Below are 14861 nucleotides of genomic sequence, written 5' to 3'. Positions count from 1 at the left end.
CGTCTTCTCTATAGTTACTGTATTATTTTTGTATAGTGTCTGGTGCAGCAGAGCTTTGAGAACATAATTTGTAATTACTGTGGCATGTAAAGTCCCCAAATGGGGGAAACGTTGCTGTAAACCTCTCTTGGGATGTATGCCTGTGTAGCTCAGGGATTCTTTGTGCTTGAAAAAGAGCAGAAGACCACAAATGGAAAGAGGACCTGGGAATACATAATCTTATTTCATGAGCAGAAGTAACTATACGCAGGAAGGCCAAGGATGAATCATATAAAAAGTTTTGCACAGCCCTTTGGAACTTCTGCTGAAGAAGTTCTGTGGAGGGCACCCTGCACACTCTGAAATAATTCAGCCTTTTATAGGGGCATGCCCCAAATAGACTTGTCCTTGTTCTACCAGAGGTTCTCTCATCCCATGAAAAGCTGCTCAGGTTTGTCCTTCCTTTCCCTCCTTAAATGCTTCTATTCTTCCTTCCCTGCAACATGTAACTTGTGTGAGTCCTTAGCCTTTTGGTGATGGGGAAAGGGCAAGCAAAGGTTGAAACTGAAACTCGCAAGTGCTGTGCTTGTTTTTGTTGGGATCTTACAATCACTTCTTTATATTTATTTTAGGTAAAGCAGATCATGGAAGAAGCTGTCACCCGGAAATTTGTCCATGAAGACAGCAGTCACATCATCGCCTTATGTGGTAAATGACACAAAAGAGCTAATACTACATAATCTCACTTTTCCTATAGAAATGTATTTTCTCTGCTGTCAGAGGTAAATGCAGGGACTTAAATATTAGAAATCATGGAGTTCAGGCCCATGTCACCTTTTCTTTACATTTGCTACATCTGCGTGTACGTTACAGATAAGAAAGTAACTCTTATTAAATGACAAGGTGATTTACTAGGAAGCACTAATAGGTTAAATAATATGTATTTGGAGATAAGATACAACCCAGAGAATAACTGCCAAAAGATCAAGTTTTCACAGTCATGGGTTAAAATCTGGCAGCTTCCTTCAGCTGAAAGTACTTTGTTCTGTAATTTGTCTCAATGTATTTGAAGAATTAGGTGACTCATTTTGAGTATAGGTGACAGAATCCAGCCCAAAAAGTCATTGAAAGAGCTGTTGCCTTTTTTAAAAGAAGACAAACAATGGAAATCTCAGTGACTTTTCTAGCCAGCGTCATGCCACTGGCTAATTGGCATGTTTCAGATCTTCACAACGCTTCTCTGCTCTCCACTGTACATTGGATGCTGTATTACATAAATGGTGCATTGGAGAGATTGAGGTCTAGGCTTTGACATTGTGGACATTCTTGTATATTTTTTAATATAATCAGTGAGCCATTATGTTGGTGACTTTTCCTCGTGACTGTATTTTGGAAGTTGTATTAGCAAGAACATAAAATTTCTTTGGAGATAACATCACATATACCAAGGGCAGCTGTGTTTCAGAACTCTGAATCGATCAAAGTCTGAATAAATTCTAAAATTTGGTGGTGGTTTGCCTGGTCCCTGCAGGGACCCAGCAGACTTAGACTGCTCTGTGTGTGTGTTGTGATGATGGAGTGAAGCAAACCCTGTGCGGGTGGGTGGGATAAAGAATGGTCCAATGCTGGATTCTCAGTAGAGGTCAGCTCCTGAAAGTTCACACCAAGTACTTACTCCTTTGGAGACTTAGCCACTTCATTCAGTGCCTGAGAAGGAACTGTTGAATGCTCGTCCAACAGTTCTGAAATCTAGCCCATAATTTACTAGGGCCAATAAAAATTTAACACTATTCATCAGACTTTGGTGTGTGGAGAAACATCACAGCAGGATGCTGCTGAGAATTAAAGCTATGTACAGTTGTAAATGTGTGTGTTGGCCTGTGAATTCTTGGCTGCTTTCTCTTCGTGCTTCAAATTGAAGACTTAACTGGGAGCGATGCTGAGAATGATTGGAGAACAGCCATCATCTAAACACTTCTGGATTTCACAGAATGGAGCATTTGCAGCCAAGCATACCCAGTTATGTGTTGATGACAGTGGAGAGGTTAAGAAGAGTGGAAGCTAGGTTTGGCTTTGGAGATAAGTGGACTGTTTAGACAAAGAAGCATTGACGCGTGTTACTGAAAGCCAAAGCCTGAGAATAGTAACCTTTTCCTGTTGCAACATTGAGATTCCAACTTGCTCTGTGGTGCGTGGTTATTATGTATGCAAGGCTAATCTTTCACTAGCCTGCTTGCTGTTTCCAAGTTATCTTTTACATACAGCTTAGGCGAATTTATTCATCCCTACGTATTCAGTGCAGGAACGCAAGATCGGCCATGTTTTCTGGCTAATGTTTTATTGCTGTTAATATAGACTGTAGCCTTTCCTCCATTTAGGTTGCGGTTATGTTAAATATTCCCCTTTATCTACTGTGTATTTTTACTATACAGAGGAGAAAAAGTAACTGAGGAAAATGGTTCCGAGATAGGAGCAGGTGAAGGAACCCTGAGCCAGTGCCCTTGCTGCAGGCTGCCTGTTCGATCTAGAGAGCTCCTAGTGCTGTGTGTCTGTTCTCTGTCTTTGAAATTATATTCCGTAAGATGTGCTGCATTGTTGATGTAAGGGCTAGTGGGGTGGCAGCTATTTCTGTTAGAATCTGCTTGGCCAAAATTAGGAATACTGTAAAATCTTCTTAATGTTTCTCCCTTCCGCCCACTGTGATTACAGTTGGTTTTGTGTTCTGAATTCTGTAGGGTCTGAAGAACTAATAACTCTCCATGAGCTGCCTTTTTATTGCCCTGCAATCCTACCTATCCTAAGGAAGTATTCCAACCTGCAGCTGCTTTGAATGTAGGACTTAATTAACTCTAAACCAGAAGTAGGTGAAGCTGAATGTTCTGCTATCTCTTCAGCTAATTGAATGGAGAAACTGTTTCCAGTAGATTTGGCTAACAGCACCTGGCTGGCGCTCTTCTGTGTGTGCAGTTCTCTTCCTTCCATCACTACAGTTTCGTATGTTTCTTCAAGAGGTTTTTCCCTTCTGTTTAAAATTAGATTGGCTCAGTACATGAGTCACTTTCAGTGGATCTTCATTATAAATATAGAATTCTTGTGAATCATTTTACTCTCCTGCAAGGCTGAGTTTAGCCAGAGTCTCTTAAATACATGGTAGTTGATTTTCAGGGCGTGTCTGCCTCAGTAACTGAAAATTTCCTAGCTTTCCTAGGTCCTAAAAGGCTGAAGGTGCCAATTAAGTAGTATGTGCCACTTTTCTCACACCCTTAGGTGCCTCTATGTTACAGTGCATGGGGTTTGTAAGGTCAAGAAGCTCCAAGCCTGAGATGGCAGAGTCAGTGTTTGCTGTTCAGCCCCATGCTGAACAGAGCTCAGGTGCATCATCTGTTAAGCAGAAGTTTTTCATGTAAGATTACTGCAGGGTGTTGAGCCTGAATGGGCTTCCTCACAGTCTGGCTAGCCCTTGAAACGTGTCTCCACGGTCCTGGATTCAGTCCATAGGATGCAGTTGGACGGAAGAGCAGCTCATGTTGTGTGAGGTTCATTTGCAAATCTAGAGGAACTTGTATGGGATTTGAGTCTATGGAGATATGTTGGCATCCAGTGGGTAGGAGGGCCCCTTTCCTCCCGAGGTCACCCTAATGAGACCACAGAAAACATGTATATAATTAAGATAGGGGACACAGTCTCAGCACTACCTGTCTTGACACGTTGAGCGTAGAGGATGAAGCAGTGAGCTTACCTTTGCAAGCTCCTGAAGGAAATGCCATTCTCCGGACCCGGGGCAGTTCCGTGCCACCCTTGCTGGCTCCAGGAGGAATAATGCCTCTGTGCGGGTCAGTTCCACTCATCCAGTGGGAGAGAATGGTTGTAACCACGATGGCTCTGCTTACAATCTATAGTCTTTACCTGTGCAATCTAGGAGAAGGAAAAGGGTGCAGACGTTTTCATCCTTGTGGGGAAGCAATGAATGCAGGTGTTTTTGTATTTGTTCTCAACCCAGTTTATAACCTAGTTACATTCCAGTTACTCTTTCATCCTATCTGATTTCTAAAAGATCTGGTGCTCTGATTCAGAGCCGTAGCTGTTCAGTTTGGACTGTGCAGTGTGGTTAATGTGTGCCACATTGGGACAAAAATTCCAAATTCCTTTGGGCTACAGGTTGCTGTTGAGTGAATTGCACCAGTATTGTGTTGTCAATCAGAGTATAATGAAATGACGCGAGCTCTGTGGATATTCATAGCATCTTTGGTGGACAGGCGTTTCTGTTAGAAACTGGATGTGGATGTTTTCAGCCTGGGTTATCTGGTGCCGTTTCCTTAGTAACGATAGCTGACATCGCATGACGTACAGACCGTGCTTTGCTCGTTCAGCCGAGTGCCATCTCTGCAGGCCTCGTTCAGCTGAGTGCCATCTCTGCAGGCCAAGGAGAATGCTATCGCTCTCCTCCTGCATCCTTCCTTTCACCAGCTTCTGTCAAGTTTTCATAGCTGGTCGTGTTCTCACCAGGAATACTAGCCCTTTACAGCTTTTACACTTCTGAGGGAAAAGGGGAAGAAAAAGGAAGCTTTTCTTCTGTCTCTGCAGTTATCTGATGTGTATTTACCAGCAAGCAGGGTTTTCCAGTCCAGTGCATTACACTTAATACATTTGTCTGAAAACTACCTGCAGCTTTGCTAAGCCTTTTTCTGCGTGGTTGCCCATCTTTAGATCTGACAGTAATGTGCAGCTATAAGCAAAGAATTAAAAACCTGTTTAAATCGGCTTCATAAAGCAAACATAATGCAACATGCCTTGTTCACGAATGGATTCAAGACAAGTTTACCCGAATGTTGTTCTTTATGTCTTCAAGGGTGCATAGCTCACGTCATGAATCTCACAGGACTGGTTTTCTCCCAGTGGTCTCTTTTACGTGTCCAGTCAAGATGTTTCATTAACTTGCTCTTTAATATTTCTTCTCTTTTCCCCTCTTCATCAAAAAAAAAGAAAAAAAAATTATACAGAAGGTTTCACAGAAACTAGAAATGTGCCAGATTAGGAAATCTTTACTTCAGATGTACAAAGCCAACTCAAACTGTGCTTAATAACAGTCTTTATGTTGTCCAAAAAAAAAAAAGAAAAAAAAGCCCTTCAGACACTTTCAATCTCATCTTTGAAACCAGCATTTTGATGTTTTTCAAAGAGCTGTCTCATTTCCAGTGGATGTATTTAATGCAAGTGTGATGAACTGTCCTATCTGCTCAGCAAGGTGGCCCTGAGGAACTGGTGCAGCCAAGAACACTTTACAGAGCTGGTGCCTTCAGCAGGGCACAGGCAGGGGCTTCTGCCCACTTTGCAAGGTCCGTGTGCCTCCAGCAATATCGGAAAGAGAAACTCGGGGAAAAGCTTCTGCAGACTTATCTTCCTTCTCTGCCATTCATCCCAGTTATTGCACCCATGGTGGAATGGGTGGCTGGACTCTGTTCATTGTGACAGCATTGGTCACCAGGACATCCGTTTAATGCAGTTTTTGTTTTTTCTTGTTTACTCTGTGTGCAGAGCTGCAATAACTGCCCCTGGTTGCTCAAACTGTATGCTCCATTTGTATGCATTATTCATTGGAGGGGGAAAAAGAAAAGGGAGTGTATGGGGAGCCTTCTCCTAGAAAAAAACACTTAAAGCAAGCCGTATACACGGTGCATACTTGATGCTTGATGAATGGGTTTTGTTGCCAGAAGGACATTGCTCCTGTAATAATAGTAATTAAATGTAGAGTGTATTTTTAATGTCTTGTTTTTAAAGGTAAATTGATTACTCTGCAAACAAACTTTGTCCAGACAATATCTCCCTCAGTGAAGTTAGCAGTGTGTTGTTCTGTTTGGTGTAATTATTACTTAAGAGTAGCAAGGATGCTGACAAATAAAAACTGGGATTGTACAAAAGGTTCAACATTCACTGCATGTTTGTTTTAAAGGAAGTGTGAACTTTGAATTGACTTGTAATTAAATTATTGTTCATAGGAGTTGACTGTGCTTGGCCTGGTTTATAATTTAAAGGTATTTTTATATTGTTTGAAATGAGTCTCTGTGGTTTGTTCTCTTTGAATAAATATTTTGAGTGCATTAAATGAAGTAATACTGAATTCTTATACTGTAAAATAATTGCCATAGACTTCAGGTGGACTATTGAGAGCTGGGATGTGCCAGAATCAGAATGTATATTGTTTAGATGTAAATCCAGCATGCCTGCTTGTCAAAGTGAATGTAGTTACTGCGTTTTGGGGGAAGGTTGGCAGTAAACGTGAGTAAAAATGGTAACTTGGGCACTGTCAAATGTGCAGAACTTGGCTTTTCAATGAGATTTTTATTTGAATTAAGGAAGGGATGAACTGCATGAAAAGTTTTTTTTGGCCTGAGTAATAAATCTGCTACCAGTAATTAAACCCATTAATTAAAATGTACAGAATCCCTTTGTGGCTGAAATGGAAAGGCTAGTTCTGATTTTGAGCTGTAGAACGGTATTTAATGTTGTGCTTCAGGCTGCTTCTAAACCTTCTTTGAGGGCTGCAGGTCTGCATTGCACATGTTCCTTGGGATGTGAGTGGAGAGCAGAGAGTTGGGGGATTCTGTTGCTGTCTCTGGGAATTGTGCCACCGGACCTCCCTGGGGACCCGCCTGGGTTTGCACAGGAGCTGTGCTGGGAAGTGGATGGGTTTATTGCAGGAGCATCGCCGTTGTCTGTTCCTTTCCTCCCACATCAGCAGCTCGTATCGATTTTTCTTTGGAGCCCTTCACACTGGAGGAAAGGCAATAGCTGCAGCAGTGACATTCCTCGTAGCTGTGTTTGGTGCGTGTCTGGTGAACCTCAGAGCCAAAGTGATCGGTGTGATGCCACTAGATAGCTTCAAAAAGAGTCCCCTCATCCCTGTGGGGGTATTCCTCCTTAGAGCATTATGGGTATTACGTGTAAAATATTTATATATGTAGGTATTTTATTGCGGCAGCTGCATTTCTTCTCTTTTGCCCGGGTGATGATAGAGAAGGAGTTGCACAGAAGAAGTGCTGTTCAGTGCGCTGCAGCGAGAGGCTTTTATTTGGTCTAGAGCCTCACAACTGCACCGCCTGTTTCTAAGCTCTAAGGACACCTCATCTTGTTAAAGGGCTGCCTGCCAGCGGCAGTGCCAATCTGCTCAAGTGTCTGAGCTTGAACTCAAGTCAACCGGGAGTAGGCCATAGGTTTGGATTTGATGTTTCAGGCAGCTTTCTCTGGTTTTATCATACTACTGAGTTTTTTTGCTGTCAAGGAAGGGAAGACCTGTAGATCCAAGCACCTCCCTGAATTGCATCATGCATTCCTGTTGATACTGAGATGTTGATGCAAGTGTGACCAAGCCACTTGTAAACTAGAAAGCAAAGCAACCGAACTCAAATTCTGTAAGGCGTTGAAGCTCTTCCATCAAAAAAACCCAACAAAACTCTTATCTTCTGTTTTCTTGATACTTTGGGTATCTTTTCTGGTATACTTTGGTTACTTGACGTGCGCTGTTTCTTCCCGTTTCCAGTTATTAATATAATTTGATTTACTCCCAGTCTTGGTTACAGTCCCTCACTTCAGGGGCATTTGGGAGTATTTATTTTTCCTTACCTCAGTGTCATTTAATTTTCTTTGCCTTCCAAATCTGTTCTAAAGCTGTGTTTTATCTAGACCAGACTTACAGACCAGAAATGTCTCCCCCCTTTTAAACCCAAGCAGAAAATTTGCTGTTTCTGAATGTTAAGTTACTGTTCTACCTTGATAGATTTGGTGAGAATACTTGCTGCAGAACCTGCAATTCCATGTGCTGGTCCCTTCCAGACTGGATGTGCAGAGAAGAGGAACAGAGGAATCGGAGGAGACTAGAGAGCTTGGCTTGCTCAGCCTAGGAGACAAGCCTGTCCCCTTGACTGAGCTGCATTAACCTCAGGTTTTGTTGTTTCCTTTTCCATTATGTATATTGCTTTTCTTCTCTTATTAACTGATGAAAATTACTGTTTTTTCTGAGTAATGCTGTGTTTAAATATCACAGATCTAAAAAAAGAAAAACAAAATCCATGTCATGATCTGTCCAGTAATACGTTGGGAAAGGTAATATGGTTTGACTGCAGAGCTGGATCTGAATATTAAATGAAGGTGTTTATACATTATCTGTGACTGCGTTTAGTCATGCATGCAGCCCTTTAAACAAAAGAAGGATGTGATCGCTGCAGTGGGGGGAGCTTGTGATATAATGAATTTACATTAGTAAGCAGTCCTTGAAGCGGTGCTCTTTCTCTGTGTGAGTAATACATTGGAGAGACGGCCTCAGCCCTTTCAGCTGACATCTACTGTCCCAGTGTGAACAGACACTTGCCTGAACACAAACCGAGTGCTGACTTGCCCAGCGACCAGTCCAGTCCTCTGTGGAAGCAACTGCTTGCAAAACCTTTGGTAGTGGCTGGACGTGGTGGTAGTGGAGGGCACGTGAGGAGGTGGATGGGTGAGGAGCTGTACAGTGCCGTGCATGCACCTGGCCAACTTTGCAGGGTCCATCCTTTCCTTTGTGGATGACTTCCAGGTCTATAGGCACGATGTGCCAGGTGGTAGGTAAATGCTATCGTACGACTTCTTCTCAGTCCGGTTTCTCTCATGCTCCTGTAAGTTGTGAAGTAGCTCCTTCAGCTTCAGTGCAACAAGACTAGAATACAATCTAGACTCAGGACAGGTTGTGTTACATCAGAGCTGGACTCCAGGATGGGGATGAAAATGGCTGCTTATTTGCTCTACCTGAAGAGGAACACACTGTTTTGTCCATTTTAACCTGTGTGCATGTTACGTGCAGTCTGCCAGTGTTCCCTGTCAGGGTACTCACGTACTCTGTCGACTTGATGCCAGCGATGTTAGCCTGTGTGGTGGTTTTGAGGATGTGAGACTGGAAGTCCTGTCACTTTTGTTTCAGAGACTTTTTAAAGAGTGTGGGGTTTTTAAATCTCATTCAAAGAGTTGCCGACCTGGTGCAATAAGTATCTTTGAACTGTTTCTGCCCTGTTTGTCTTGTTGGGGTGTACCTCATGTTGTGTGCTCTTGCTTCCGAGCTCCTAAAGTGTGTGTGTACATAGGGACTGCACAAGCACTTATTGTTCTCAGAAGCAAAGTGGAGGAAAACTCCACACACAAGTGCTTTTGAAGCAGCTGTGCCTTAGGCTTAAATTCTGTGCTCCAGAGGAGACCTAATGCGGAGGCCCTATATCCATCCTTTGCAGTTTCCTTTTGCATAGCCCTGGGGTACCTAGGCTTGGATAATCATCAGTGTAAGATGCTTCCTTCTTGGAAAATAAGTAGAGAGAAGTGTTAGTTGGAATAGCTCTGTATCAGTCAGTATCTGTTCACAGTGAAAGGACTGGCAAATTCTGAGAAACAGAATGGTTCTTGGGTCCTGTTAACGTTTTAGAGCCAATTCAGTATATAACATGATTGCAGTTAATCTGCAAAACACTTAAGACTGGACTTTCTATCAAACAATTTAACAGTTACCTCCCAGCTTTAATTAGGTGTCATCACAGCTTCCTAAAGCAGATGCGTACTCCCTTCATTTTGGAGTTGATAGACAATAGGAAAGCAATTGCGTGGCTGGATTTTCTGGAGCCACGTGCTTAGTCTGAGATCAGTTAAGATCTTAAGTTTCAGGGTCTGTAAATGGTTGTAGGAATACAATCAAATAGCTTCAATTGAAATCACGGATTTGTCTCTGTCTAAGGTGGCAGTGGAAAACCAGGAAACCTTTGAACATGATATATGGCTGGTGACTCCTCAAGACCAGATATCTGGGGTATTTCAGGGACAGGTAGTGTGTCTGAGTTGCAGCAGTGCTTGCTAGTGCTGGTTAGGAATCTAAGCTGCTAACATACGTAAGGGTTAACCACAAAAATGTGGTTAGTTGTGGGACTGTTTTCTTCATTGGTCTTATGATGACTTGTTTTCCCATTTTGCACAAAGTTAATTGTGTTTGAAAGAGAAGATCTAATTAGGAACCAATGACTGCATGATGCTGGAGCTTGTGTTCTGTTTTCTCTTGTTCAGGACCTGAAATCCAAGCAATTATCAGAGTCACCAAACGTCACGATTGCCAGCCCCAAGCAATGAAAAATCATGAGTCAGAAATCTTTTCCTTCATGGCCCTAAATTACAAGACTGGATTAAAGTTCATGACAGGAAAATAAAATCAACTGAGGAATAGAAATGTATTTCTTAAATACATTTCTTATCCAGACATTCTTATCCAGTGGTATGCTTCAAGATGGCAAAGCTTTCAGAAGAATATCAAATATCCGCAGACTTGCAGTAAAATCGTGGAAGGCGGCAATGTGGGAAACTCTTCTTTGTTTTTAAGGTGAGAAGTAAGTTCCTGATAGAAGCCCTTTCTCTGCCTCCTCTATTTAAAGCATGGCAACAAAGTGTTAACACATGAAAGGAACAGGAGTTGATTTGGAGCTCAACTGGACCTCATTTTTGGAGTGTCCTGAGTGTCCACACAGCAAGCTGTTCCCATCAGTTTCAGTTGGAGTTACAGCCTTCCAGTTCCTCTGAAAATCAGTCCAATAAGGAAGAGATGCCTTATGCTTTGGGGTTTTTAGGTGATTCCCTTGAGGCTTCTAAATAGCACAGTGCTCCTAGGTTTGACAAAAAAATTAAGAATTCAGTTTCCTCTCTTTTTCATTAGCTCATGGAAATGTAACTTATATAGAAATAGATGTAAATAACCATTGTCCAACTGGACAATTTATTATTTTAATTCTTTTGGCTTTCTGCCCTTGGCATTGATATTTTAAAAAAATGTAGTTAATCTGCTATGGAAATGCAGGTCGCATAAACAAAATAGGAGCCTCCTTGTATTACTGTTCCTATTTGGAAAACAAATGGAATGTTTTCAGTGATGAATAATGCTTATAAAATAGTTTACGGAGATTCTACCTCACTCCATAAACACGTTAGCCCGAAAAGAGTACCAGAGAGGATCATAATTGGGGGGAGGCAAATATTTTTCCACAGAAGTTTAAAAGGTTTTTGATTGTGCTCCAAAGATGACTGCTTTAAAGTAATGAGTGGCATGATTGGGGCGGGGGGGGGAAGAGAGTGAATATTAGCTCTGATGTGAAATCAAACGTGGTTTTGAACTGCATGTGTTTTTAGTTTGAGAAGTGAAATACAATCTCTCATGCTTTTTAGAGCGCTCTGCTAAACATTTTACTTTAGTCCTGGGCCATTGAATTGGATCATATTCAATTATTTAGAGAAACCTCAGTAATTTTTATTTACCCTTAATAGTGTTTAATGGAAACACTTCCATTTCCTGAAGGTTATTGAGGTCCTTGAAGCTTAATGGTCAAGATTTTAGAGAGGAGCAATCTCCAACTGGATGTTTCCCAGCCAGAGCTATGTTTAGAACTGAGGATTGTCCGTTTAGGTTTTTTTTTTTTTTCCCCCCAGGGATTTACTGAAAATATGATGTCTGTGTCCTGTCTGTGTGGCAGAGCAAAATACAAGTAGCTTGAGTCCATTAAACCAGACAGCCTTGGATGGTCAGTTCCCAGTAATGGCTGGTTTTACCTTGCTTCCAGGGGCAAAAGTGCTTTCTCCTGATGCGGATTCAAACCACCCAGTTAACTATAAGTAGATTTTTCAAATTAAATCATCTTTTGTAGTGTGTTTTCAACATTTCTTTAATTTCAAGGCCAGGCTGGATGGGGCTTTGAGCAACCTGGTCTAGTAGAAGGTGTTCCTGCCCATGGCAGGGGGGTTGGAACGAGATGATCTTTCAGGTCACTTCCAACCCAAACCATTCTATGATTCTGTGATTAACAGTGAATCTCCTTTCACATGAAACCTCCAGAGTGAAATGGAAAGTTTTTTTTCTGGTAGTCATCAAGTGTAGTTTTACTGATGGGCTCTTCAAGGCAGAGACTGTTTCCCCCTAGGCAGTTGCACAGGACCTAGTTCTGTGCAGTCCTGATCACAGGTAATGCCTCTATGTGCTGTTGTAAAATAAAAATACTTGGTGTTCTTCTAGCACCTGTCACCTTGGTATTTTCCTTTGCATGGATTCCAAGTGATTTGCTACATTTGTGCTTTTAACAAACACTAATAAAAGTAATAGATACTTTAAAGGTCTTAATTTTGCTGCTTAAAATGAAATTAAATATGAAAACAGTTTGCCTTCCCAGTTGATCTAACATTGGGTGTCTTGACTTCTCAGCTGACCAGTCAGAAGAAGAGCTACAGCAGAAATACAGTGTCTTTTGAATCCCTAAGATACCTATCTCTTAGCAGTGCTGGTGGTGTTCTAATATAACCATGGTAGGGCTGCTGTAAATAAGAATGTGTAATAAATATACCAGACTTGCAGTGAAGCTGCAAGCTTCAGATGTCCACAGCCTTGTGGTGAAATGAAAAATGGGTATGTGCTAAAAGAAAGTGCTGAAGTCATGCATCAGCAATGGAATAAATGCATCAGCACAGATAATTGATACATGCAGCTGTTAAAGGATGCCCAGTTATAAAGCCTGAATTGTACTTGACTACTGAGGCATTAGCTTGAGGTTGTGATTATAAAGAAAATATTTAATTGGACTTTACATCTTATACACTTGGTTCCTACTCTTCTATTTGATGAAGCAGTTTGTTTTGTTTCTTTGTACTAAGGGTACTTCCTCTATCTCACTGACGTATGAACTCTTTCATTGCAGAGGTTTATGTGCTTAACCCTGAAAATGATTGCAACCCTGAAAATTAAGAAGTGATCGCAGATATCTTTATATTATTCATACCCCTTGCTATGATATTTAAATCACAGCACCAGAGGTCTGAGGGAGATAGTAGTTCAAAGTGAACCACTTCTTTTTTAGTGCTTTTTGTTCTGATAGGCAGGGGAGTCCTTCTGTCTCGATTGCAGTGGTTGTTGCGTGCTTGGTTTGATGAATGATGTATTGAAGATCAGGTGAGGCAGGTGGGAGTGAGAGCTTGGCTGTATCTCCTTATTATCCTTGCCTAGTGTCCCATGAGCGTACTTGGATTTGTCACATGAAGTCCCTTATTTGCGGTGCAGCTGTATCTGGAGAGTCTAGGATCCTTGGCATTTGAAGACAGAATGTCAAATGGGGATTGAGACTTAAACACTTGCTTGATATTCAGTTTTTCCCTCTTCCATAAAATGCACAAAGCAGTACCCTTTGGACAAAGGAGCAAATTTGGATATCTCCTCTGCAGTCATTTGCTTCTTAGCTAGTATGCTGGTACAGCTGGGTATCTCATCTATTCAGTAGGCATTTCTCAATGACATAGCATGCTATAACTTGGTAATAAAATTGGTTTCAAACTGGGCAGACCTGTGATTAGCTAGGTAAAGCAACAGCAGCTGGAGATTGTGAGCATCTGATTGCTGCTTTATCATCGTCCTCTTTTCACTTGTTCTTATTTTCTTCAGCCTCATGAATTCAATTCCCTGTGCATAGTTTCCATGAAAACAAGGTATTTAGCTGCGGTATTTCTTCCTGTCTAAAGAAAATCTTGTCTGCTAAATAAAGCCCATAAATAATCCTTCCACAAGCCGCCTTTTCTCTGCTTACCACCCTTCCAGCCCCATCCCTAGAGCTCTCTCTTATTTCACAGTCCATTAAGTCATGTCAAGATTTTCATAAAGGCAAAAAAAGAGAAAACTGAACTTGTTCACCGGACCCTGCAAGAAATAGCCTTGTTGAAGTCATAAAAAAGTGACATTTTCCAAAGCTTGTTGGGGACCATGATTATTTGGACTGTAAATCAATAACATATCTGCACTTCATTAAATTCAGTGGTGGATACTGCAGGGGATGTTCCTCAAAACTGGCTGGAGTTAATGAATTTTTAGATGGCTGCTGTTAGCTGAACCATACAAGCGAATTACCTGAGCTGTGTTGATTTATTCTAAGCGCAGTGCTGTTCTTCCAATCTATATGTAATGAATATCTGTGTTTTTCTGTAGTCAGTTTTTGTATATATTTATTGCTGTAAGTATAGTGACAGTAGGCGGGCTCAGGATCACATTGTGCTATGCTCAGAAAACTTACAGTAGTTATTTACCTGTGTGCGTGCATACATATAAATAAAAACGTGTATGTGTGTACAAACTACCTGTTTGCACGCAAAACTACCTGTTGATGTCTTTCTGATGTTATGAGTTCCTCCAGAAACAGCTAAACCTTCATCTCTTTTTATGTCTTTTTAGAGTGTCAGATTCCAAAAAGGGAGAAAATGGTTCATTTTCTTTAAAATAGGTAAATAACTTCATTTCCTGTCCCAAAGGTTCTTCTAACTATAACCCCTAAAATGTTTTGTGTGTTATCTTTTTAGGCAGCAATCTGAGCTCTGCATTCTGCAGTTTGCAACTCCAGGGGGATTACCTATTTTTGGTTTCTCAAAAATAAAGAAAAGTGGGTTTGCATAAACCTGATTTACCTAATCCTCCAGCTCTCTTCCCCCAAAATAGTTATCTGTCAAGATTATTTTTTCCCACCCTCCAGGTCTACCATGTATTCTTGATGTTGTCTCCATTGCATGCTGGTTGGGTTTTACACATGTGTTGCTGAGTGTGGTTGTAATACATAATCTGTATTGATTTCAACTGTTTGAAAATGTATGCTGATGCATTGTGGAAATGGAGGAGTGTTTGTGCACACCATACCCTTGTGTGTTCAGTTAAAATTTCTTGTCATTTCTGACACCGTCCAGCAGAACAATAGGAGGGAAATATATTATATTCAGGGTAAATGAGCAAGTTCAGTTTGTTTTCACCTATTCCCACAAGCCTACAAGATGAATGCTGAGAGCCTGCCATGGAGAATTGATTTAAATCCAAG

The 14861-nt window shown here is 41.3% G+C and overlaps 1 protein-coding gene across 6 annotated transcripts in view; it reads left to right on the top strand.

Annotated features, from left to right (window-relative positions):
• The window catches only part of SGSM2 (small G protein signaling modulator 2), a 63914-nt gene that overhangs the window by 7728 nt on the left and 41325 nt on the right, over window positions 1-14861 (top strand). For 5 of the 6 annotated variants that reach the window (XM_052803339.1, XM_052803340.1, XM_052803338.1 and 2 more), the window contains exon 2: window positions 612-687. In XM_052803339.1, coding sequence (XP_052659299.1) covers window positions 612-687 — 76 coding nt within the window. Of the gene's footprint in view, window positions 1-611; window positions 688-10050; window positions 10361-14861 lie in introns of those variants that run through there. The other variant, XM_052803343.1, reaches the window with a different exon arrangement.

The sequence above is a fragment of the Harpia harpyja genome, chromosome 12 (assembly GCF_026419915.1).
Source record: "Harpia harpyja isolate bHarHar1 chromosome 12, bHarHar1 primary haplotype, whole genome shotgun sequence".
NCBI lineage: Eukaryota > Metazoa > Chordata > Aves > Accipitriformes > Accipitridae > Harpia > Harpia harpyja.
The sequence above is the reverse complement of the archived record's forward strand: the minus strand, read 5'-3'. Positions and strand labels throughout refer to the sequence as shown.